Source organism: Astyanax mexicanus, chromosome 8 (genome assembly GCF_023375975.1).
Source record: "Astyanax mexicanus isolate ESR-SI-001 chromosome 8, AstMex3_surface, whole genome shotgun sequence".
NCBI classification, from domain to species: Eukaryota; Metazoa; Chordata; class Actinopteri; order Characiformes; family Acestrorhamphidae; genus Astyanax; species Astyanax mexicanus.
Window position 1 is genome coordinate 35,487,473 of NC_064415.1, and position 27,950 is coordinate 35,515,422.

General features: G+C 39.2%; 1 protein-coding gene across 1 annotated transcript; it reads right to left on the reverse strand.

Annotated features, from left to right (window-relative positions):
- On the reverse strand, positions 1 to 27,106 carry sdr16c5b (short chain dehydrogenase/reductase family 16C, member 5b). Its single transcript, XM_007231068.4, has 6 exons — positions 26,452 to 27,106; positions 15,303 to 15,434; positions 13,929 to 14,028; positions 13,664 to 13,808; positions 5,641 to 5,766; positions 1 to 2,449 (listed from the first exon to the last, which is right to left on the reverse strand). Exons 1-6 carry the CDS (start codon positions 26,770 to 26,772, stop codon positions 2,359 to 2,361), a joined length of 915 nt encoding a protein of 304 aa, XP_007231130.3. The 5' UTR covers positions 26,773 to 27,106; the 3' UTR covers positions 1 to 2,358.
- Between the last annotated feature and the right edge of the window lie 844 nt (positions 27,107 to 27,950).

Genomic DNA, 27,950 nt, shown 5'->3' on the forward strand with positions numbered 1-27,950 from the left:
TTTAAAGGCATAGTTTTTATTAGGTTTCCATAAGAGTGATAAGTCAAGGCACATTCATACAAACGGTATGCATCCTTCATATCAGTCTTCTAATAGACATAATAATAACCAGTTCCTTCTGAGATTTAACGTAAAAGATCAGGGTAAAAACAAACAAACATGATTTATCACTTTATTACCAGATGCAGTCAGTCAGTCAGTCAAGCCATGTCTGGGACCTAAAGTCTGCTTTGTTTATTTAAAATGAGAGATGCTAGGCAAACACTGGACTAAAGACTGTAGCTTTCATAACTTGATAAGTAAACAAAACCAAAAACGTTTTTTCTCCAAATTAAACTAAAATCAGATGATCACTTAAAATGGCTGCCCCCACATTTAGCTAGTAGTTTGTTTTTGTTTACTGTGTTCTAAAACATAGACTATTTATGAGAGTAAAAGGATGTCTATGCTCACTCCCATATCAGAAACACACACAAAATGTGTTGTAATGTTATAAAAAATAAGAACCCTGGGCAGGATATTAAGTGGGTAATAATGTGCAACGAACTTGCAGAACTGAAAGAACATAACTGTCCAAAGCAAAAAAAACAAATACTGGCTCTGTTTGCTTACCGTATTTTACTGACTATAAGGTGCACCGTATTATAGAGCAAACTATCAATGAACATCTATTTTCTTCTATTTTCGTCTATTTTGGTTCATAAGGCGCATTTTGAGTGAAAATAGTAAGGAATAAGGAGAAAACTGTTTATTTGGGTGAGTAAAACGCTTCTGTTTATTTACAGTAAGCTTAGATTTCCAGTATTTTCAACAGCACGATTAGCAGCAGTGCTAGCTGGGGTTAGCAGCGCTTAGCGGTATTAATGCCACTTGACAATGCTACTCTGAGGAACCCTGAGGGTTTCAGTAACCCAGGGCGCTATCAGCTAGCGGTTCATCTCACGTATCTTGTTTTAACATGGTAAACGTGCAGACTACAGTCCGATATACTCGCCTCTGAACAGCGAAAGAGCTAGCGCTGTGGTTAGCAGCTCTAGCTAATACTTTTCTAGCCTTGATACTGGAGAAAATCTTCACTGAAACTCCTTTATCACAATGCACTTTAGCAGAGTGGCTGTACTGCTCATTACAACCTGACTGGTTGAACTTATACATAAGATTATAAGGTGCACTGACCATTTTGGGGGTATCTAAAAGATTTTAATGCGCCTTATAGTGCGAAAAATATGGTACATGGGTTAGGGTATGGTTAAACACTGTGCTGCAGTCAACCACCAGAGGGTGCAAAAGAGACTATTTGTCTTCACTTTTCAACTGTTGCCTTTTAGTCTACTTTTACATACATTCCAAGGCAGTTTCCCAGACAGGGATTAAGCCTAGTCTTGGACTAAAGAACATTTTGAATGGAGATTTTCCATTGTCTATGACTACGTCTATGGCTTAATCCCTGTATGGAAAATTGCCCCCTGTGTGTTCTAAACAGCACAAATGTTAGCATTAAATCATGAATATCTGGATAACACCTTAAATCCAGAGTTTTAGCAATATAAGAGTAACATCTCCCGTTCTAAACAAACAACTGAAAGAAACAAACGACTGCATCCTGGTTGAGTGATAAATCACATTAATTTGACTTTGCTTCAGACTATCCCTTCTCATGGTTGAGACTTTTAGCGCTGTTACAAAATTGTTGTTATGCTTGCACATAACAAAATGATACACTGTCCATTATAGTACTATATCTGAGCTATAGCACATACTTACAGATGTTACAGAAGTTATACTGTATTCTAGGTTATGATAGAATTTTTACATTTAAATGACAAAGTGCTTTCGGGTATTCCTTCATGTCCTTGATAGCTTAAAAGACTTGCATAGCATGCATAATTTTGTTATACATTAAATGCAATTGGATATTAGGCTAGATCAAGCTGTTCGTTTAAGATTAAAATACAGACAGAATTATTATCAAGGCACAGACATATGGTACTATTTAAACCATATCATAATGTCATTATACCTGTGCATGATAAAGCAATATACTTCAGAGATTTTCAAGTATTATTCCTGAGCTATATCATATACTGAGTTGTACACTAGGTTACAAGAGGAATTTTACATTTAAATGACTAAGTGCTTTTAAGTTATGCCTTCAATGTCATGCCTGTGATTGCCAATGACTTGCATAGCTGTTAGAACAGTAATTCTTCCTAGCTTTGTTGATTTGTTATTCATTAAATGTGGTTGCTCTTCACACTGTGTGCAGATGCAGATGCCAGTGCCATCTGTCTCCCCTTTATCACACTTCTACAACGCTGTATGGCTGTATTAATAGGCTCCAGTCTTCAGTTGACAAACTCAGTCGCTCTTTCGCCCTTTGAACGTAGCCATGAGATCAAACGCTCCCAGATACTCTCCGAGCATCACTCCCATTTTAGCAGGTAAAATACTGAAAAGAAAGGGAACAAGAGAAATAAACTTCATTAGATGCTCCCACAAAAAAAAAACATATTAGTACAGCACCTGTAACTGACAGACTAAGAAACTAAAATAGTCCTTTTAGAACATCTTTAAAATGAAGTGAATTATAGGACCATATTGACAGTTAACTCAATATTTTATACATTATTTCCAAATGAATATAATTAATAAGCAAAGCAAATGGAAATAAGAAAAAAAAATCTTCCTTTTTGTCACACCTTTAGCCTTTGTATGTCTAGTTTCCTTTTCTGTTTCTGACCTGTGTTTTAGTTTGTGTAGTTTTCTTCCCCCATGTGCTGTTTGAGCACATGGCCTGTTTTATTGTCCTGTCTCCGCCTTAGCCCCGCCCTGTCATCTGTAATCCCTCCTGTCTCCTGTAATCCCTCCTGCCTCCTGTGTTTTTGTCTACAGTGTTCTGATTAGTTTTCTTTAGTTTTTTTTTTTTGTTAGCTTGTTTGTTTAGTCTTTTAGTTTATCCTTTGTTTTATAGTGTTTGTTTCAGTAACCTTATTCTTTATAGTTAGTCCCTAGTGTTTTGTTCTTTGTTTATTTTGCTATAATGGAAACTATACTTGCGTTTGCATCAAAAAGCACGACAGAGAACAAAGGAGCACATGGGGTATTTAAACACAGGCACACACAAGGGACACCTGTGGAATTAACAAGGGGGCGGGGTTACAAATAAGACAAGAGGGATTACAGATGACAGGACCGGGGCTAAGGCGGAGACAGGACAATAACACTGGCCATGTGCTCAAACAGCACATGGGGGAAGAAAACAGAAAAGGAAACTAGACATACAAAGGCTAAAGGTGTGACACTTTTAATGGAATGGGAAAATTACCTTTGAAATAGTAATTATACAATTTTGACACAATGTGGATAACACATATTTGCATTGTACTTTATGGACAAAAGTAATTCAGTATTTCTTCTAAATCAAGGACATCAAAAAGAGCTTATCCTGATTGTCTTGGAGGAACGGTCTCTGCTGTCCATAGAAGACTTTCTACTAGATTTTGAAGATGATCACCACCCTACCTCAACCCTGACTCTCCAACTCATCTCAAAAGTACTGGAGTCACTGTTAGAACAGTTTGGATACTGATGCTCTAATAAACGTTTTCAGTAGAGCCAGCCCTAAAGTGTTAGTGAGGCACTTGTGCCAGTTTGGATGCAGAGGGATGGTAGAACAATGATTTGTGATTTTGTTAGTGCACAATGACAAAAAACATCATACTGAAAGTCAAAACATTTCTGCAAAGAAGAGTGGGCCAATATTCCTCCACAGAGATCTAAAAGACTCATTGCCAATTATCATAAATGCTTGATTGCAACCAAGTTATTAGGTTTAGTGGACAAATACTTTTTAACACAGGGCCAGGTTGGTTTAGATAGATTTTGTTCCAATTATTAAGTGCTTTTATATTTTTACTCAGGTTTTCTTTGTCTTGTATTAAAATGTGTTTGTTAATCTTAAAAAAACAACAGAAATCCTCGGTTGAAGCGTGGGTGATGGCATGATCATCTTCTCTGGAAAGCTTGAGCTACAGCTCATTTTAATGCCTTTTTCTAGAAAACATTCCACGCCAGTATCAGTCAGAACTAAGGATTTCAGTACTGCTATCAGTATGAAGATAAGAACAGCTGGAATTGTCTCATCTCTGTTTTTAATAATAAATAGCAGATATCATGGTAGAAAGTAGCAAGTGCTCCCACACAGCAGTATGATCAAACAGTTACACACACACACTACGAATAATACAGCAGAAAGCTGGCAGCCGATCAGTCAGGCTGCTAAGTGGTTTATCCATTATGGCATCATGGCCTCATCATAGCTGCAGCATGAGCTGTGTTGTCGCTAATTAAAATCTTAAATGCTGGCATAATTATCCTGGAGTTCAAAGAACTCCGAACATTAACAGTAGAGAGCACACACAGGAGACGCACAGTGATCTCACATGTACAAGTATTATACAGCATGAAGACAATCGCATGCTGTAAAATTTATATACACACACTGTATAGAGAAAAGTGTTGTTCATACATTGTTTCCTCTGAAATGAATGGTTATAATAATGTATATTGCTTTTGTTTCTACTGTCCAGAAAAGATATTCTGCTAGATATTGGAGCACTGTTGTGAGGATTTGATTAAAAACATACATTTTAACTTTTAGGGCCCTATTTTAGTGATCTATCTTTGACATCCTTTTGCTATCCTTTATATTTGACAATATTGATTTTAATTAAATAGTTGATTAATTAATATATTTTAATAAATGTGGCCAAGTCGTAAGAAACAAATGCTAACATATAGCTTTATAGATCTGTGTATTTCACATTTTTTGTATTTCACAAGTTTTAAATAATAGACGGCCAGCGTGAAATGCAAGAGTGCGGTGGCAATGTGCTTTGATGTTTTTCAAATAAATAAATATATAAAAGCAAATTTTAGTTGAATAATAGTGAAGTAAAATGAAATTAAATTATGTTCAGGTAAAGTGCTTTTCTCTTTTAATTTTTTATTTCCAAAACTGCAGGATGTGCGAGAAATAATGAGTAAGAATGAGCATCTGTCAAATTCTCCAACAGCAGATTGCCTATATCTACTATATTAAGCTACAATTATTAAGTTTAAATATAAATCCTTATAAATATCATATATAAGTATAACTACTTTTTTTGCTGTGGTAAAGAAGTGATGGTGATCCAGTCATGTTTGCGTGGCTGACTGTTGACTGTTAACCTGGTTTTAATCAGTCAGTGGAGCACCTGTATTTCCTACTCCCAAGAAAGAAACATGCCAGATATTTACCTGAACACCCGTCATATTAAGACTACCTAGTCCTTTGGCATAAAAAATGTAGTGTTAACAGGGTGTAAGATAGCAACAAGCATTTCGCAGGGTTTACGATAGGGCCCTTAAAGTCAATGTGAAAAGATTTTACAGATACAGCAACCATTGTTTAGCCAAAAGGCTGCGTGTTTTTTTTGCTGCTGTTATGCAGGCTAACCAGAGTTTCAAGATGTCACACTCATTTGAACACTAGAATTATCATTTAGTAATATTACTAATATCAAAACTGGGTCTGGAGGAACGCGAATATTAATACTAACCAATCGCAGTTAATAAATAAGTGCCATTAGTGTAACTTACTGCTTCAAAGCGACTATAAGATACATGAAACGAGGGAGACACAGATAAACCTGGTCTCTTCGAACTGCATCCATAATCTTTTTGCACACATATTCTGGCTCCAGAATCGGCATGAGTCGGGGAAACCTGTACAAACACACATAAACACATATTAGAATCCAAACTTTTATACGTTTCTATACAGAACTAAACAGTCACTGACACAATGTACAATCAGGAAGTCTTTATTGAAACCTGACTCTCTGTGACTAAAGATACAAAGAGAACAGTGAATTACAAACTACAAATTAACATATAAAAGGATTTTACTATTATTTCTTAACAGAAATAGTCTGTATTCATAAAGAGTTATAAGGAGTATAAGGAGTAATGATTTCCTGCTGTGCTTAATAAACCATCCCACTTTGTTACACATATACTCTGATCTTTGGCCCAACTTCTATCTGCAGTGTCTGTGGGATGTATTATTAACAGAGTTGTATATTGGCAGGAATCTGGTAAAAGAATACTTGTTACAATACAGGGGTTATGATTTGATATACTGAGTAAGATTTTAAGATTTGCATAGCAATACATCAGTATGAAAAGTTAACTTTTATCCACCACCAGACATTGTTTTTTTAAAAATTGAGAATGGAAGATTTACTTAATGACATAATAAAGTATATTTTTTATCAATACTTAAGGTACTGTTGATTTATTCTTGAAGATTTGTACAAAATATTGTGTTTTATATTGTTTGTATATTTGATCAGACCCAAGCGCAGAGAGGAAAACCCGTGAAAGGGTTTTATTTATTTATATTTAATTATTTATATATTTATTTATGTATGTATATTTATTTATTTGTATATTATGCTGTATTACTTTTATGTGTTTTTGCAAGTGATTTTGCCACTGCCCAGACCTGGGTTCGAACCAGCAATCTCTGGGTTACTAGTCCAACACTCTATTACTGCCCCACCAGGAGAGTGCAGGTGAGGGCTGGAATTACGCCCTTAAAAGCAATACAAGAAAAAGGCGGGAAAACAAACAAAGGAGACACCATGCGGTGTGGCTCAAACTAAAAAACTCTTCCCAAAAACCAAATAAACTTAAATTCACTTTTCTTTCTTTTCAGGTAGGTGGTGAACAATTCCACTCTACCAATTTTATTGCCAGCCCTTTGTCTAAGGCTTAGAAGGCTGTTTGTTTTGCCTTGGCTGGTCTTGACTTGATTGGGCTTTACTTGGCTGGACTTGGCTTTACTGAACTTGGCTGGACTTGACTTGACTGGACTGGACTGGACTGGACTTTGCTTTGCCTTTGTCTTTGCCTTTGTCTTTGCCGTTGTCAGAAGAATACCATACCGGTCAGCACGCAAAAAGGTGTGACAAAGGCAAGCAGGAAGTTCAGCCTTATATAGAGGAATCAGCAGGTGTGGATGGTTAGACCTGATTACCTCCTGGAACTCTGGGATTTGGAGTCTCCCTGGGGAACAGTGCCACGCCGCTGCCGCCCTCTGCTGGCAGCTGGCGGTGCAGCCTGACCCCTTACAGGACCCCCCCTCCTAGGGACGGCCCCAGAAGTCCCCAAACCAGCCGCACGGTCCCTGCGGAACTCCCGAATGAGTTCAGGATCCAAAATATGGCGTGTTGGAACCCAAGACCGCTCCTCCGGCCCGTACCCTTCCCAGTCAACCAGGTACTGGGTGCCGCCCTGCACCCGGCGACAGTCCAGAATGCGGCGGGCGGTGTAAGCCGGGGAGCCATCAACAAGTTGAGGCACAGGAGGTCGGGCCGGAGGGGGTCCCGTTCCACAAACAAAGGGTCTAAGGCGAGAGACATGGAAAGTGGGATGAATCCGCATGGACGGTGGGAGACGCAACCGATAGGTGACCGGGTTTATGCGTCTCTCCAAGCCGGCAAAAGGCCTTCCAGAAACGACTGGTGAACTGGGGTCCTCGGTCAGACACCAGATCACTAGGCATCCCATGCACTCTGACCATATGATGTAGAAGGAGTTCCGCAGTCTCCTTGGCAGATAGGAGTTTGGGTAGTGCCACAAACTTGCAGGCCTTGGAGAAGCGGTCTACAAGGACCAGGATAACGGTGTTACCTCTGGAGGGGGGCAGCCCAGTAACGAAATCCAGAGAGACATGGGACCATGGACGTGTGGGGACAGGCAGAGGATGGAGAAGACCCTGTGGTCGAGACCTAGGAGTCTTATTTCGTGCGCATACGTCGCATGAGGCTATAAAGGCCCGAAGGTCTTTTTCCATACTAGGCCACCAAAATCGCCTGCACAGGAATTCCAAGGTCCTGGTCACCCCTGGGTGCCCTGTAAAGGGAGATGCATGCCCCAAGGACATGACCTGGTTCCTGACAGCTTGAGGAATGTAAGCCCTACCAGGTGGTCCACCTCCAGGGTCTGGCTCTTACTGGAGGGCATCTTGTATGATACCCTCCAATTCCCATCAAAGAGGAGCCAGGATTCGAGGTGGTGGGATGATGGGTTCTGGAGCAGGATCAGACTCCGGAGGTGCCCATAGTCTGGATAGGGCATCTGGCTTGAGGTTCTTGCTCCCTGGCCTATAAGACAGCAGGAAATCAAAGCGACTAAAAAACAATGCCCACCGAGCTTGCCGGGGCTTCAGCCGCTTGGCCTGCTGGATATAGGCCATACCACAAAGGGGTGTTTGGCCCCCTCAAGCCAGTGCCTCCGCTCCTCAAGGGCAAGCTTGACTGCCAGAAGCTCCCTGTCCCCAACATCATAATTGCGCTCGGCTGGGGAGAGCCGGTGCGAATAAAACGCACATGGATGGAGCTTCATGGATGGACCCAGGCGTTGGGAGAGTACCGCTCCCACATCAACTTCAGAGGCATCTACCTCAACGACGAATGGTTCCTCAGAATCGGGCAGCTGGAGGACAGGGGAAGACGTCAGCCTGGCCTTTACCTCCTCAAAGGCCTCTTGAGCCTCAGTGGTCCAACGGAATGGACCTGGGGTCTTCCAGGTTAGGGCAGTGAGAGGGGCTGCCACAGAACTGAAATTTCGCACAAAGCGGCGGAAGAAATTGGCAAACCCCAGGAACCGCTGGACCAAACGGAGAGAGGTAGGACAAGGCCAGTCCACCACAGCTCTTATTTTGGCTGAGTCCATGCGGATGGTGCCCTTGGACACCACAAAGCCTAGAAAGGACACAGAGGAGACATGGAACTCTGACTTCTCCAGCTTTACGTACAGACGGTTCTCCAGAAGCAGCTGGAGAATCCGTCTGACATGCCCAATATGCTCCTTGAGGGACTGGCTGTAAATAAGTATGTCGTCAAGGTAGACATATGCAAAATGAAGCGCTGGAAGACCGCAGGGGCGTTCATGAGACCAAAGGGCATTACGCGGTACTCGTAATGCCCTGTGGGAGTGATGAAAGCTGTTTTCCATTCATCCCCCTGCCTAATGCGTATCAAATTGTAGGCACTGCGCAGGTCCAGTTTGGTGAATATAGTGGCCTGCTGCAGTGCCTCAAATGCAGACGACATAAGAGGCAGGGGGTGGCGGTCTTTGATGGTGATAGAGTTGAGGCCCCTATAGTCAATGCACGGGCATAGGCCCCCATCTTTCTTTCCCACAAAAAAGAAGCTGGCTCCGGCAGGAGAGGACGATGGACGGATAAAGCCCGTCTCCAATGACTCCTTAATATACTCATCTAAGGCTGTTCGCTCGGGAGGTGAGAGTGCAAACAAGTGCCCCCGGGAGGTGTGGTACCTGGGTGGAGGTTGATTGCACAGTCAAACTCCCTGTGGGGTGGTAAGATGTTGGCCTTGGCTCTACTGAAAACCTCCTTGAGATCCCAATATTTCTCTGGGACCCCTTTGAGGTCCAGTGTCTCTGTACCTAGGGTGACAGATGCCTTGGGAGTAGACCCCACATTGCCCAGACAGTGGCCCCTGCACTGTGGGCCCCAGCCATACACAGACCGAGTGGACCAATCAATATGTGGATTGTGCTGTTCCAGCCAAGGAAACCCCAGTACTAATTGTAGTTGGGGGGCTTGGGTTATGTAGAGCACAATGCTCTCGCAATGAGAACCCAACCGCATGGTGATTGGTACAGTACGGTGAGTAATATGGCCGGTACCCAGGGAACGGCCATCTATGGCCATGATAGGCAGGGGCCGTTCTAGGGGTTCCAAGGGAACACCCAGGCTAGTTGCCAATGAGGCATCAAGAAAGCACCCTGCAGCCCCTGAGTCCACAAAGGCAAGCAGGGTGGTTTGATGGTGGGGGTTCAATGCCAGATTGACTTTTACTTGGAGCCCCAGGGCAATGGAGGATGAACTTAGGCCCTTCACCGGTCCTCCAGACCGGGAAGGGCCGGAGCATTTCCCGATGGCCGAGCCCTGCTGCGGGACCGCCGGGCAGCTACAGAGTGGGAGGGTGGTGTCTGGGCAGGGAGGCAGGCACCTCCCAATTGCATAGGCTCTGGCTGCTCCTTCGCTGGGCGCCAGGGAGGGTGAAAGGATGAGGCCCGAGAAGTGCCTTTCCGATCCAGGTCCCTCTGACGCAGGCGGTTGTCAAGACTGATGCATGCGTCATAGAGACCTGAAAGTGTAGATGGCAGCTCTCGGGTGGCAAGCTCATCCTTCAACCTGTGGCTGAGGCCTTGCTGGAACACAGCCTTAAGTGCCTCCTCGTTCCAGCCACTCTCTGCGGCCAGAGTACGAAACTCAATGGCATAATCTGCCACTGAGCCAGAGCCCTGGGAAAGGGCCAACAAACGGATGGCCGCTTCCTTGCCTCCAACAGGGTTGTAAAATGTCTGACGCAGGGCCGTCGCAAATCCCACAGCTGTTGCACAGTCTGGGGAGTTCTGCTCCCACAAGGCTGTAGCCCAAGCCAACGCCCGTCCACTTAGCAGAGAGATAAAGTAAGCCACCTTGGATCTCTCTGTTGGGAAACGGGATGGCTGTTGCTCAAAAACCAATGAGCATTGGAGCAAGAACCCCCTACATCCATCTGGATCCCCAGCGTACCTTTCGGGATTAGCCAGTTGAGTATTTGCTTGTACAGGGATGGGTTCTGTGGGGGGAGGCGCCCCGCTAGGCTGGGCAGGAGGTGACCCAGTGCTAGGGCGCAAGGTTTCACCTATGGCTGTCAGCTGCTGGGCCATCTCCTGCAGTAGCTGGTCATGGCGCCCTAGAGCAGCCCCCTGGTTTTGCAGGGCTAGCTTAATTTGTTCCATCTCTGCTGGGTCCATAGTTGGTCACACCTTTCTGTAACGGGACGGTCAGGGATCGGACCCAAGCGCAGAGAGGAAAACCCGTGAAAACAGGGTTTTATTTATTTATATTTAATTATTTATATATTTATGTATATTTATTTATTTGTATATTATATATTATGCTGTATTACTTTTATGTGTTTTTGCAAGTGATTTTTTAACTGCCCAGACCTGGGTTCGAACCAGCAATCTCTGGGTTACTAGTCCAACACTCTATCACTGCGCCACCAGGAGAGTGCAGGTGAGGGCTGGAATTACGCCCTTAAAAGCAATACAAGAAAAAGGCGGGAAAACAAACAAAGGAGACACCATGCAGTGTGGCTCAAACTAAAAAAACTCTTCCCAAAAAACAAATAAACTTAAATTCACTTTTCTTTCTTTTCAGGTAGGTGGTGAACTCTACCAATTTTATTGCCAGCCCTTTGTCTAAGGCTTAGAAGGCTGTTTGTTTTGCCTTGGCTGGTCTTGACTTGATTGGGCTTTACTTGGCTGGACTTGGCTTGACTGAACTTGGCTGGACTTGACTTGACTTGACTTGACTTGACTGGACTTTGCTTTGCCTTTGTCTTTGCCTTTGCCTTGGGTGTGGTCTTTGCCTTTGTCTTTGCCGTTGTCAGAAGAATACCATACCGGTCAGCACGCAAAAAGGTGTGACAAAGGCAAGCAGGAAGTTCAGCCTTATATAGAGGAACCAGCAGGTGTGGATGGTTGGACCTGATTACCTCCTGGAACTCTGGGATTTGGAGTCTCCCTGGGGAACAGTGCCACGCCGCTGCCGCCCTCTGCTGGCAGCTGGTGGTGCAGCCTGACCCCTTACAGTTTTGTAGGAGAGTTGATCAGAACATTGGAACATACTTAAAATATATATTTTTAAATGTACTGATATTACTTATTTAAAATAAATTGATATTCTATAAAACAATTAGGTTGCAGAAAAAAAATATTGTATGTATTAGGAGTTAATTACAGTCAGTAATGTGCGTGTAAATTAGTTAATATATAGTGTATAAATTGTGCCTAAAACATACATCAAACAGGGTTAATAGTGAATATTTTAATGTTACTGTTCAAAGTATTATTATTATACAAAACTTAATTAAATAAAAATATATTTATAAATATTGTAAGCCATACAGAGTGGGTCAGAATTCTCTTAGGTTAAGAATGAGCTTAAGAACTACAGAACTTAAGAATGTTTTCACGAAATGCTCATACTTTTAGGAGATTATTAAGTTCTTAACCTTATTAATGTTTTGGGAAAATGCACCGCAGTATAATAATGCAAATACATAATATCACAGCTATTTGATATATCAATATTTTCTACACTAAACATTTATATAAATGTTTCCCCTGCTTCACTGCATCACTCTACTCACTTACTGTGTGTAATGTCTAAATGAACATCTAACACAAGAGAAGATAAACCATCAGCTTGGTTTGACAGATACTAATTAAAATGATCAGCCAGAGAACTTCTGAGGAGACAGTACCACCCACACACAGCCCTAACACCAAAACACACGCTCACCTCAGCAGCATCTGGCAGACACACACTGATCATTCAAATACATTCTGACACCTGAGACACTGCTCTGGGCTAGTCAGACTCCCAACCTGTCTGCCTGTCACTCTAACTACATCTCTATCACCCACTCTCTCTCCAATCGCTCTCTCACACAACTCTCTCACTATCTCTAAGAAGCTGGAATAATTGCTTGCCTCAAGATAAAGCAAGGCAGATTGTGTAGTGTTTTATCTATTTTGTTTCAACATATGGCTATATAGTAAGATGTAAGGAGGGACAGGGCAGGGAGTAGATTAGATGATGGTGTTATATACAGTATATGGCACAGGGGTGGGTGATATGTCCCTAAAATAATATCACAATATTTCATGGTATTTTTGCGATAAAGATAATCTTGGCAATATGACAAAACGCTGAATAAAAAAAACTGACATTTGACATTTGACATGACATTTTATCATGATATGATATGGCACACCCCTAACTGAGATATTAAATAAAAATACAAGACTTTTATTAGATTTGTAACAGAAGTCAATGATCCCAAATCTCATGATACTAATAATGAACTTCAAATATCTCCATATATCCAGTATTGAAGTAAAATAAATGATACTGGACAGATATAATCTGTCTCTAGTAGATATATAATGGGAAATGAGAACAGTGTGAATTTTTCTTTTGCTAAAAACAGCAAAAAAGTAGTACTCTAATTTGATAATTAGGGGTGGGTGATATGACACAATATTTCAGGGTATAATATTGTTAACATTAAAAAAAATTGCAAAAAAGTGGCAAATTAATCAAAACAGTGAATTTTTTTTGTTCTGGTTTAGGTCAAAAATGTTTATTTCAGGGATTCGTTTATATATGATCAGTGTGGATATCTGTTAGCTTGTGAGTGCCATGTGACACTAACTAAAGAATAGGAACTGAAAAAGACCAAAATTGGGGAGAAAGATGAAGGAAAAACATTTATGACAAATGAAAATCAAGGTTTAATATGAATAATACACCCTATATAAACTATATACAGCACTAGCACTGTGTAATATGATATTTTAACCCTATTATTAAGCATAGTATAATTATAAAAATTGTCGAAAACATTTATTATGAAGCTTTTGTCAGAAATCTTACCCAAGTTTTATTAGTCCCAATGGCTAAATCTTCACTGTATAAAATATATAAAAACAAACACAAAGCCACCCACACCATGTACATGCATCTTACTTCGTATTAGCTCCTTCAAACATTCCAGTATTGATGAAGAAGGGGCAGACTATGGTGGTCTTCACTCCATCAGAGCCTGTAGCCAACAGTTCCAATCCCACAGACTCTGCAAAGCCTATTGCTGCAAACTTACTCGCACAGTAATCTGTTAAACACACACACACACACATAGAAACTTATGAAAGCAGACCTTTTTTTGAGTGTGTAATGAGGGTTGAGGTGTGCTTACACTTATGTGACACTCAGTATGTGGGTGGGTGTATACCTGCAAGTCCATTGACTCCGACAAGTCCAGCAGAGCTAGCGATGCTGACCAGATGACCATGGTTTCCAGCAATCATCGCTGGGAGAAATGCCTTGTATGTCTAAAGAGAAAAATCATAATGAATACAAAGAAAAGAAAATACTAAGATTACTAAAATTACTAACTAAAATAAATCCCCTCTCCTGTAACAACACTATTTAAAATAAGGTGTCCTAGACTAAAACGCGGCCTTGATAACAACAAAAACATCAGATCAATCCCTCCTCCGAGTTTGCTCTTCCTGTAAGACTGTGGTAGAGCTTTCTATTCTCATATTACATATTAATTATTGCTGTAAGTGCTCTCGAAAGCGGTGGGACTTCTGTTGTTGTTTTAAGATAATAAGTGTGTCTGCTTTTGGACACTCAGCAGAAGGTCATTTTACCATCTTGGTGCCAGAGCAGAGAATAACTTGGATGCTTGTCTTCTATGTATCCTGAGAGATGAATAGTCCTGGGTGTCTTTCAGGACTTTAACATTGGTTTATGTATTTATTTATGTGAAATGACAAGGCAAGTATAGTACATAGAGATAATTTAGTTCCAGAAGTTGTGTTAAAAAAAATACAAAAAAATGTTTTGCTTAAAAATCCAGCATAATAATGTGCTGTGTATAATGCACTATTTCACACTAAATTTCCATAAGAGATTAAGAGAACCTTTTACTAGTTTAATAGTTATGCTCAATAACTTCTTCTAAACACACATCTGCAAATTTGAAGTGTGCTTAATTTAATTCTGATTATTTGCATTTTTATATTTTCTTGTAATGTCTATTTTATTCAAAATGTCTTGCAAAATATAAAAATAAAAAGCTGAAAATGTACTTAAAATATAATTTTTTAGGCAATGTCATAGAAATAAAACAGTGTCTGTGTCACAGGCCAATACATCAGAGTCGAGTAGGCCTAAATTCAAAGCAAGGGTAGGTAGGTCTGTCACAATTATTAGAAATTATGCATATGATTTAATTATTTTTTTTTTTATATATTTTAGCACAGAGAGGCCATTAACATTAATGAGCTGGTATGTAGACTTTTATTTGATTTACATTTTATTCATTCAGGAATATATATATATATATATATATATATATATATATATATATCATACAGAGATTAGATTATATTAGATAGATACTTTATTGATCCCTGAGGGGAAATTCTAGGAAATTCTATATAAATTCATTGTTTTTTTAAAGGGAGGTATACAATGGCCTTTAAAAAACAATAATATAATTTTTTTCAAATGATTCTTCGACAAAATATTGTCCAGACAAAAGCTATTATCATGAAAGCCATATATATGTATGTGAGAGTAAATCAGTGTAACTAACCCAGAAGTGGGCCGTGCTGTTGACATCCATCGTCTTCTGCATGAGAGAGTCTGGGCATTGTAGGAACTTCTTGCCAGTGACGATTCCAGCATTGTTTATCAGAATAGTGACGTCTCCAACTTCTCGTTTGACCTACAGGAAAAATTGGGTCAGTGTAAGCGATCTCCAACCAGACTGCATATAGTGAGTTAGTGTTTTCAGCCACACACTCCAGATTTGGGACAATGTGCAGTGTTGTTTTGACTCAATAGACTGCTCTGTCCCGCTCTGTCTTGCTCTGTCCTGATCTGTCCTATTCTAATGCTACTAGGTCATCTGGTCTATGTTGCAGGTGAAAGATGAAAAACTCCTCCTTTGACCGGCTGGTTATGCAAACCTGAGCTGATAAAGATTGAGCAATTGTGTCTGTGGGTGTGTGTGCAGGTGTGTCTGATAATGAATGTGCTCCATATCTTTGTTGTGCCACTTGCTATATGGTCTACAAAAGAAGCAGAAACATAGAGACCTTAAATAGCATAGCTCTTATATTGAACTTTTCTTGTACCTCCCATCAATGTATATAACCTTAACACATGTACAATGATCAGCCATAACATTAAAACCACCTGTGTAATATTGTGCAAAGCTCTAATATATTGACGATAAGACTAGAGAGGCTAGCCCTCGCTTGAAGTACTTTTGTGTCAGAGAAATAAATAAATAATAACCTACCAGATTTTTCATACTATAAGGCACACTTAAAATAGTCATAGTCAGTGTGCCTTATAATCCAGTGCACCTTATGCATGGAGCAGTATTAGCATTAGCCGCTAAACGCCAGCTCTTTCGCCGTTCAGAGATAAGTACATCAGACTGTAGCCTGCCGCTAATCCTGGCTAGCACTGTAAAGCAATATCAGTATTAGCCACTTACCGGCTCTTTCGCCATTCAAATGTGAGTATATCGACCTTTAGCCTGCTGCTAAAACCAACTTGCACTTCTGCAGCAATATTAGCATTAGCCGCTAAGCGCTAGCTTTTTACGTGGGATAAACTAGTAGCTAATATCGCCTTGGGATACCGGAACACTCAGGGAGTTATTCCTGAAAAGAGAACTATTAGTTATGCTCAAATTTTGCAACTACGTAAACATAAAAGCAAAGACTTTCAAAATGTCAATGATAGTTTTTTGGGCTTGATTAAGTTATATTACTGATATTTGTAGCTTATCTTGTTAATTCTTCATATGTTGTTTGTGCTACAGTAGCTCTTATAGGGAATCAGATTAGACCGTCTAGCCACACACATATCAGTAGGCCATGGGCACCCATGAATCAGTCACCAGTTTACCAGTTGTTCTTCTGTGGAGAATGTGTGGTTGTAATTAACTACTGCATACCAGGAATGTTTAGTCTTTTTTTTTCCTCTGCCCTCCCCACTGCCACCAGTTTGGTCCCACCTGATTGGCCAGGGGGTTGGCTGTATGGCCAGGGGGTTGGCTGTATGGCAGTATCTGTGAGGATCAAGATGCTACAAGACCTGGGCCAACAAGGATCTTTATTTTAGATATTTTTCTATTAACTTGTTAACATTTAATCTAAAACTAAATTATTTTCTTTTGTATACCTGCCTCAGGAGTTTTCTTGCAGAACTGACTGATATATGTATATCACACCCCTTGATTTGTCAAAAGGTGTCATTTTAACCTGAAAATCATTTTTTTCTGTTTACTTTTCTGTTCAGTGGTTATAATGTTTTGACTGATTAATACAGCATTTTAAATAATATGTGGAAAGGTTAAAGCATTTTAATAGTCATGAATGCTGGGCCTCATGCAAATGAAACAAAGAGGCATGCAAATTAAATCTGACCTGCTGAACACAAAGATTTCAGCGTATGGAAATGGGATTTGATAGAAAGGTTTTATGAATGTCAATAATAATCTGTTAACACTCAAGTACAGCGGGGTCCAATATATTCACCAAAAGGTTGGTGTGGCAGAAGGTTCTCATTCTACCAACCTACTGCACAACTGATTCCACTTGTTTAGTCAGTTGTTCAGTTCTTAAACACCTGATCACATCTGCTCTGCTTGGATGTAATAAAAACATGCAGCAATACAGACCCTTTGCAGATAAAATTGGACACTCCTAGTCTTGATATACAAAATGTTGTGAAACCTGGACTAGTTCAGTGAGTGACTAGTCATATGGCATGTATCATATGGCTCTAACAAATCTGCATACAATTACATAGAGAAAATGTTGATATGACTGTATTATAAGGCTCACTTTAATTAATGTCTACTTTCTGGTCTATTTTTATACATAAGGCACACCAGATTATAAGGCACATTTTAAGCGACAATCGTAATGAACAAGTGTTGCTGTGTTTCCCTTCTAAATATACCTATAATTCAAATGAGCGCTAAATATTAAGCTACACAGATTCCTCTCCTACAAACTGTATATTTTGTGAGTAAAGTGTTTTTGTTCATTTACAGTAAGCTAGGCCACTAGCCGCGGTTAACAGCAGTGCTAGGTAATTGCCACCTGACAGTGCTACACTGTGGAACCCGGTAAGCGATGTCAGCTAGTGATTTGTTCCACGTAGCTTGTTTTAACACAGCAAACACGCAGGCTTCGAGATACTCGCCTCTGAACAGCAAAAGACCCTGCAGCAGTGCAGTTAGCGACCAATGCTAATACTGCTCCATTGTTGGTGATGAAGAAACTTCACTGAAACCTATTTATAATGCTGTACTTTTGCAGAGTGGCTTTACTGCTGCTTACAACCTGACTGGTAAAATTCACACATAAGGTGCACTGGATTATGAGGTACACTGATGATTTTTGGGAAAATTAAAGGATTTTAAGTGCGTCTTGTAGTGCGAAAAATTTTATATATCAAAGCATCTTGATACTATGTTTTGCAATCAACTGCCAAAATACAGTATAGATTTTAAACCATTACATGTAATATTACATATTTATCATTTATATGCAAAGACTGATGTTGGACAGTTTATGTTGTTTTATCTTGTTTTAGTTTATTTTATCTAATTTCTGTCTCGCACTCAAGTTCATCATATGACCTTGAAAAATGTCCAGGCACCCTTCACGCATCCACAGTTTTCTAATGATTTCATGTGTTTTACCCTATAATTCTGTTTTTTAGTGCATTATACAATCTGAAATAAATAACAATGACAAAACAAATCAACACAAATACATTCCAGCAGTGGAAAAATTACATATAACACTCTAAAAATTGCATATCAGCTTTTTATTGAAATGGCTTGTTGTTCTGGTCTTTCCTTAGCTTAGCTACACTGCTAAAAGGTTAGCACAAATTCCACCAGTGGAGAACTCACAAATGGCATAACTGCTTATATTTAAAATGGTTAGCTATATGGCTAATTATTTGCCATAGCTAGCAACTGTGTCTACTACTGGGGGCTTTTTTACAGGTTTAGCAGCACACAGCCCCAGAAACTCGAGGGCATTCAGGAGTAAAAGCTGTAATCTTGGTGAAAGCTGGAATTTGATAGCAATTTTCTAGTCAAACATGGAGAGCACCCTGCAAAACCGAGTTTCTAACCAGCCATGCTAAACTTTCCATTCAGAACTGTGCTAGCTAACCACACCCTGATTCAGTCCTCAAAATGGCTAGTATATAAATAATGAGGAATCCTTTGAAATCCTAGAATATCTTTCAAAGGTCCTACACTCCAGCTCCAGTTTTGGTATGTATCTTGGCTTCAAGGCAGCTAGAAATCCTAGCTTAATAGAAACATGATGAGCAAAGTGACAGCAGGCCTTTTATTACTTGTTTTGTCAAGGCTGCTGAATTTATAACCAGAATTCAGGTACAGATTGTGTGCTGAAGTGCAGCTCAATGAGCTGCTCTTGAATCTCATCTGTTCATCTGCAAAAATGTTTGGCTTCATCAGAAATTAATTGAATAAACAAGTTGTTTTAATTTGTGCTTTTGTCTGAAAAGTTTTCAACCAGACTGGTTTGTTTCTGCACCAATGTTTCCTCACAACACCACCTGTGCATTAAAATTCCAAATCAATCTAAAGAAATTGCTGCTCATGAGTGGAAATGGAATATTTCAAACCTCAATCCTCATTTGCCACAGTAGAATTTTTTTCTTGGATACTCAGACTTTGTTCTTCAGGCTGAACATGATTTCTTGTTTCTATCTTTTCAAAAGAGTCAGTAAAACAGGTACAATAGTAAGATTTTTTTTCTCACCTCGCCCTGGAGTTCATAAAGCTACTTCAGCACTTTCCCTTATGACATCCACCAAAATATGATGGGAATTAGCATCTAATTTGGGGTGCCTATCCACAAGAGTCTTGACAGGTTGTCAAAAACACAGTCCCACAGTGTATTTCAGTTATACTAGGTCAGCTCTCTCAGACTAGAAACTTGTATTCAGAAAAAAAGACTCTCTATCAAGCTTTTACCCATTACTGTAATGAATTCTGGTGTGGTGGGTCGTCAACTGATAGCAACGAGGATGAGTGGGCACAGGCAGAAGATGGATCCAAGACAGATTATTCTCTTTATCTTGCTTTAAGTCAGCAGAACATTTTGTATACAGCCTTAAGAGCTGCCAAAAAACATCCATAAATTAACATTCGATCCATGTGCTTCTTTTAAGAGGATCTGGATTGCAGCGTTTGAATAAACTGTAATATCAGAGAGTTTAACAGCAAGGATTAATAAAGGCAAATCTAGAATGAATAGAGACTGCACATATATCTTTTAGACTCTCAGAATTTAAATCTGATAAAATCAAATCAGTTTTAGTGTGTGAGTAAAACGTAAAAAACTTGTATATATTGTGGCTTGAGGAGGCGGGGGGAGCCGTGTGTCCGCCCACGCCACGACGCACAGTCTTACCTGTCCCAGCTGGTCGGCATCTGGACTGATTAAACAGCCAGCTGGGACAGGTATAAAAACGCAACCAAGTACTAAAAGACTGAAGTTTAAATGAATAGAGCCCCATTGGGCCCCAATATGTTTCTTTAAGTTTCTTTTGGCTGTGGTGGAGGGTGTTAAAAGCCAAATAAAGGTACATTTTTTCTCTCTGAGCTTCCTAACTACCGGTTCACAGTGGCCACGCCACTAACCCCAGGGGTCAGTCACAATATGTATAAGGTGATATCTTGAGACAGGAGAGATGGCCTGTGAAGGGCTGGACTGGTACACTGTGCTACTGGCTGTTCAGGAACCTGACAGCCTGAGGGAAGAAGCTGTCTATAAACCAACTGTATCTCATGAACCTGTATCTCCTGTACCTATTTGTACAAAATGATGTTTTATTGGTATTGTGTAATACTTGGGGATGTGGGTTAGTCAGAGGCCTGTAGAAATATGTTGCAAGGCCTTTTAGGGTGATTCTCACGAAGACCTTCACATTAACATAAAAAAGTTTTTCACCTCATTGCAGCATTTTTTCAAGTTGAGAAGCTAAAATAGAATGTGCATTTTACTATATTGATTATTTTTTCATATATTTTTTTTAAATAGAATTTTATTATCATTTGAATCTGATATGATCCAGAATAATTCTCATTACCATTACAGTAAATGATGAAGCTAGATCAACGGTTCAAAACTTTTTTTGGTGATTAATTTCATATTTCCACAACAAATTCCATCAACTTAACAGCACAGTCCTTGACAATTACTTTGATCTTTTTTATTTATTTATTTATAGTTAAGCAACTCTCATTACCGATACAACATTTGTAAAATATCTTTTAATTTTTTAATTAATGGAAATTATTTTAGAATATGTTTGATCAAAAACTCATGTGGACAACAGGTGAGGGATATACTATAATAAAATGAAGGAAAGTTATGATAAGATGTGAAACATTTAAAAAAAAAAAAACATTTTAGATCCATAACGGTAATGAGAACACAATTAAACGGTAATGAGAATAAATGTAACGGTAATGAAACTTAGTTAACCCTTGTGTGGTGTTCGGGTCTGTGGGACCCGTTTTCATTTTTCATCAAATTAAACTGAAAAAAAAAATATTTTTTCTAACTCAAACTCATTGGCATTGGCTAATTTTTTTGTGAAAAACATACATAAAAACACATTTTTGATAAACACACACTGTACACACATTTACATTTGTAAATTTGAAACTAAACAAATTTTCTTCTCATATCTTGAGTTTAATTCATTTTCTTTTACATTTTATTAAAAAACTAATAAAAAAGAGTAGCACTTTTTTTAAAGAAATGTAACATAAGAAAGGTAAAGGGCAAATATTAACCATGTAAGCTGTTTATATTGCTTGCAATTTAGGTGAAGCAAGCATGTGTAAAGCATTTTAATGTAAAATTGCTTAATTTTGCTGAATTAAATACAAGTAACAAAGTAAACGAGTAGCAAAAATATGAACACCAAACAAGGGTTAAGGCAATTGTATAACAAACCATGGAACCAGAAAAACAAGCAAATCTCAAGAAACTCTAGCCTTGGCTGCTGCCTTCTTGCGTTCAATCTCTGTCAGTCTTCAAAAAATGAATATAATCATTAGACTAATCAAAAGAGTATAAACATCAATGACATTGTTATATATATATATATATATATATATATATATATATATATATATATATATATATATTAAAAAAAAAATATATATATATATATATATATTTTTTTTTTATATAGTAAATAGTAGACTGTTATGTACTACATAAATAGTGGAAAATCCACCTGCATGTAAGCTACTTTTTCCATCAGAAAGTAAAAATCACACGAAAATAATTATAATTACAACCCTCATCTATATATATATTTATAATTACCAAAAATGATGAAATAAACTCTGTTAAATTACTCTTTTAGCAGTCTTACATAAGAATCTCATTACCAGCTCAATGGTTCTTATTACAGTTATGGCCCTCACAATGCATGGTAATGAGAATATTGAGTAACGGTAATGAGATGCTCTTGGCTAATTTCACAAATAACTTAAAATGCTAATATGCTAACAACCTATAACTTTGCCAGATGTCAAAGCCTTATATTGTGATAATATTCATGAAATAATTTATTTTTATATTTTTTAAAGTAATGAGTATTAAACCATAACGGTAATGATAATAGACAGTGTAACTGAGGACAGTTTTAGCAATATTAACACAGATTTCTCAAAGGGAGAGAAGAGTGACCAACTGACCTTATCTCCATTTTGAAGCTTGTCTCTGAAGTGATGCATCATGGGATAGCTGATCAATTTAAAGGCACAGTGTAATTTTTATAGGGGGGTAAAATCATGAAACGGTAATGAGAAAAAAATAGTTCGGACACAGATATTTTGTTTAAAATCAAGTACATTTTTTTGTTCAACACAAAAAAATTTTATATCATGTATAAATATAGATATTTTAAATTACTTTACCCTATTTTATTGATTCGATATGCTTAGTACTTTTAATATCGTTTAACTTAAAATTAGAAAGAAGGGATACGGACACATAACGGTAATGAGAATTTCCATATATTTTTTATTTAATTTATATAAAAATAATTTTATATGATGATGAAAACAATTGATCCATACAGTACTCCCTATTCACTTTACACACAATATCAGAGTTTTTATGAATTAAGTATTGATTTAAAAAAAATTGTGATGGACATGTTCCCTGCAGCTTCATGAGAATCACCCTTTAAAGCATGCTCTTTGTCTGAATTGGTTTGCTATTTTTGTATTGTACGATGACATTTACATTGATACATTTAATAGATTATTATTTATCTACTCTTTTCCTGTCAGTCCCTGTCTTCATATAGTTTGGTATGATGTTTACTCTTTAGACAAAAACATGATAAAAGTACTGTTCACAAAAGAAAATCCAAGATTAAGGAAAAGCTAATTGGTACGATTTATTTTGCTTAGTGTTACAGTGCGTCTTCTGGTTTGTCAGGTTAGCACTGTGCAACAAAGAACACAAAGTGATATCTTGTTTCCTGCTGGATTTCAACCTATGCAAACTCCGCCCTGCTCTAACCATGCTCATGCCTTCCAGGTGGACAGGACCTGTATTCATGCTACATGTCTACTGCTAAGCTGACAATGTTTAACAAAATGGCTCAAATCAAATGGACATTATTTGCCAAATCTGCAGCTTCATCCAGCTGGGGTGAGAATTTAAAAGCTTGTTTTGGAGTAATAAGCTGTTTATGGGTAGAGTAGTAAGAACACACAGCAGTAGGTAGGACCAGAACCACAGCTGCCAGAGATAAATTTTGGGTTAGGGCAGTTGAATGTTGAGTAAAGGGAAAGAGCTGTTCCTTCAATTCCCCACCCCCCTCTTCCTGTTGGTTCTATGGAATGAACTAGCAACCTTCCAGTCCCAAACCTGCTTCTGTAATCTTAAGGCCATGGCTGCCTCTGTGCCTATACGCCATCTCTGTAGTGTCAGATGACACAGTCTTCATCTTTATAGTAAGAGTGTAACTGATTGCTCTTTTTCTAATACCACTGATTTTTCATAAAATAAAGGGTTTAATTTGTCCCCTTTACCCCTCAGGTGGACTAACGCCAACCAAGTGTGGGCGATATGGGCCTAAAATAATTTCACAATATTTCAGGGCGTTTTTGTGATATTTTTGCCAATATGGCAAAACATTGTTTTTTTTTATTATTAATTTCAAGAGTATACTACTGCAACTAAATACATATTGATGTTTTCTTTATTATATAATAGTTTTATCTGTAAACATTTGTCTATTTTGTAAACAGCGGCAGCCTACCAAGTCTCTGATTTGGAAAAAATATTGATAGTGTAACAAAATTAATTGCTTTCAAGAATATTATCCCAATATGGAGTTTTTTATAGTGTCAAACATTGTGGCGATATTATCACTCACAATAGAATATAGCACACCCCTACTCCCCAGCTCTTTATTGCATATTCTTTATCTCTCTCTCACACACACACACACACACTATCTCTTTCCTTGTTTTCAATTACAAGTACCAAAAAAATAATCATGGCATCAGCCAAATACACGATACCAGTGTCATTATTCATACATCTCTAATTCTGATTATTTATTGTTGTAAATATATAATAAAATGAAAATTAAATAAATTTGTTGTATCTGAGTGAAATAAATGACATTACATTACATTTTGAAGTTGTTCATGCGTTTAACATTTCTCAATGTACATGATGTGCACTAAGTATATATCATAGATGGCATTATCATCCACAGTGGACAGTGTAGTGTTTGGTAATCACTGTGACTTACAGCATCTGACTGGAATTGTCTGAGCAACTCTAGCAGAAATCACACCCACATATTCCTCCTCAGCTTCCACTGGACATGGCAAAATTCATACACAAATATGTTTATCCTGAACCACCACATAACAAAATATGGCGCTTCATTCATTCTAACAGCCAAGAGGACTTCTATCTGAGATAAGTGTTCAAAAGCAATTTTTGACAATGTTTAAACAAAGTGGCTCTGGGATCACACCCTTTACTGTTCTCTTGACCCAAGCATGTTCAATGTTCCTCATGTAGACAATCAAATGGAGATAATTTTCCACATCTGCAACATTTGCAGCCCTTATCCAGTTGTGGTGAAAATTTAAATGCTTGCTTTGGAATAATAAGTTGTTCATGTGTAGAGCAGTGAGAACACTCGCAGCAGTAGGTAGGACCAGAATCACAGCTGCCAGAAAGCAATTTTGGGTTAGGGCCCCTCAGTTGAATGTTGAGTGAGAAGAAAGAGCTGTTCCTTCACTCCCCCACACCCCACTTCCTGTTGGTCCTATGAAATGAACTTGTGACCTTGCAGTCCCAATATTACAGATCAGAACAGTAATAATGTAGTAATAATTTGTTAATACTAGTACTGTTAAAGAAATAATAATCAACATAGTTGTACGCTCTGTAACAAGTAATATTTCAGAACTAAATATTTTGCAGACTGTCTGACTGTCTGGCTAAGGTGTACTTGAGCGAGGTACACTATATAGATTCTCATTTACTGTTTCTTTTAAGATCAAGGGTATTAAATTAAGATTTACACTGCTTTTATTGGACTCACTTTTACTACACAAACCATTTGAACATATAGGATCCTATTTTAGATGTGCTGCACTGTCACCGAGTTTGATAAAGCTACCTTATCGCTAAGGGGAATCAAGCAATAAAGTTTTTTTATAAGAAGACAGCACTGCTCCCGTTCTGCCTTTTGCTCTGCTGCCTGCCTGCAATATGAAACTTAAACTTTTGACTGCTTTCTGTAATACCAACATTACACAATACATTTAGGACTTTTCCTTTCAGTGCTTGAGCATTACATTTTAGAATAAACTACTTCAGTACAAAAAAATGGTGAATACTTAAGTGTGGTGCTTAAAGAACACTTTAGCTTCTACTCATGTCACTTTTTTGATAGAGCATGTACTTTCACTCAAGTCTGGATCTCTAGTACTTTATACTTGTTTGGGAACCTTTTGACTTGACTTTTTCTTTCGTTTACTTTATGGCATGCTGTGCAAATGTCTGTATTTGAGTGTGTGCAACTGTGTTTGTGTGCACACAAGTGTATGTTTGTATGTGTGTGGTTAACCATAAACCTCTACCTACCCCCTCTTTGTGATGCAGTCACAGTTTACTGTAAACACAGTCTGTGTGTGTGTGTTAGGGGTGTGCCATATCGTATTGTATGCAATAATATCGCTAACATTTTTGAATATCATGAACGATATTATACCCTGAAATATTGTGCCATATCACCCACACCCAATTATCACATCAGGGTACTACTTTGTTGCTGTTTTTAGCTGAATAAAAATTCCCATTATTATTTCCCATTATATATCTACTAGAGACAGATTATTATTGTATTATTATTGTATTTTGTAATATCTCAGTTAGGGGTTTGCCATATCATATCGTATGCAATGATAAAATTGAATTTTATTTTGTTGCAGTAGTGTATTCTTGAAATATATATTTTTTTAATTCTGAGTTTTGTCATATCACCAAGAGTACCATTATTGCGAAAATAAATATTGTGAAATATCGTGATACTATTTTAGGGCCATATCGCCCACCCCTAGTGTGTGTGTGTGTGTGTGTGTGTGTGTTTATGTGGCCCCCTACCTGATCAGCCACTTTATACACCTCTTCCCTCTTGCTGCAGTCGCAGGTGTAGGTGTGCGCGCGGACGTTATGCGTCTCTTTGATGATCCGGGCCGTTTCCAGGTTACCCTCCTCGTAGATGTCCCACAGCACGAGTCTCGCGCCAAGTCTCGCGAACTCGAGCGCCATCAGCCTGCCCAGCCCGCTGCCCGCGCCCGTCAACAGCACCGTCTCCCCGGCAACGCTCTTCCTGCGCGCGGGCACGAGCGCGCGCCACAGCGCCTCCAGGCTGAACCACAGCGAGAGCAGCAGCACCTTCAGGGTATCCAGCAGGAACTTCATGACTGTCCTGAGCGCGAGCGAGCGGCTTTAGACCCGTTTACAGACCAAACACAACACACAGCCGAGCTCACAGCCGCCGCTTCCGCCCCTCACAACTACACAGCCCAGCTAACAGTAACAGGATACAGCGGAGACCCGATAAACCACCTCACTCATAAACATACACACACACACAGCTCAGAGACAGGACCCTCACACTCCTCTCTCTCTCTCTGCACACACTCAGTCCTCTCCCAGCCTCGACCTTCGCCCCGCTTGCTCTCCGGTTATCGACGTGTTTAGCGCTGCACAAAGGTCAGCGGGCCGCTGGCGGCTCGGCGGTACCGGTGGAGGATGTGGAGGCGCGGCCTGCTGCTGTTTAACCGTTTACTTCCCGGAGCGTGTTTGAGGAAGGGGAGGAGGGTAAGGAGTTACAACAAGAAACACACACAGACCTGCTGCCCTCAGCGAGGTTTACACACTACTGATTATATGCCAGTCAAAAGTGTAGACACAACTTAACCCTCTATATCACGGTGTTGTCCTGAGGCAACAAATATTTTAAATAACAAAATTTGTTGTTGAGGTTAAATAAGGGATGCAATGCCAGCAATTGTTTCTTTATATGTAAATTTTACAGACATCCCAAGTTGCACAAATTAATTTCAGGGAAGTACCCCCAGACCTGAAAAAATCCCCTATATATACAGCTCTGAAAAAATTTAAGAGACCACTTCAGTTTCTGCATCAGTTTCTCTCATTATGCTATTTATAGATACAGGGGTTAGACAATAAAACTGAAACACCTGGTTTTAGACCACAAAAATGTATTGTCCCGACAGACAGTTCTGGTGGAAACAGGAGAGTTGAGGTGCACATTAAATTCTGCCGTGATTTGGGCAGCCGTGGTTTTATGTTTTTTGGATACAATCCAGGTTAGCACCCAAACATCCCTTTCAGGCAGCATCCTCCTGCGTCCACAGTTAATCCTGTTGGATGTGGTTGGTCCTTCTTGGTGGTATGCTGACATTACCCTGGATACCGTGGCTCTTGATACATCACAAAGACTTGCTCTCTTGGTCACAGATGCGCCAGCAAGGCGTGCACCAACAATTTGTCCTCTTTTGAACTCTGGTTTGTCACCCATAATGTTGTGTGCATTGCAATATTTTGAGCAATACTGTGCTCTTACCCTGCTA

Excerpts from the sequence above, each read along its gene's own strand:
- sdr16c5b (XM_007231068.4), bottom strand. The coding sequence starts at position 26,772 with ATGAAGTTCCTGCTGGATACCCTGAAGGTGCTGCTGCTCTCGCTGTGG. Across the intron at positions 14,029-15,302 it reads ACAGCACGGCCCACTTCTGG|ACATACAAGGCATTTCTCCC; the intron begins GTTAGTTACACT and ends TTTTCTCTTTAG. Across the intron at positions 5,767-13,663 it reads TTTGAAGGAGCTAATACGAA|GTTTCCCCGACTCATGCCGA; the intron begins GTAAGATGCATG and ends GTGTTTGTACAG.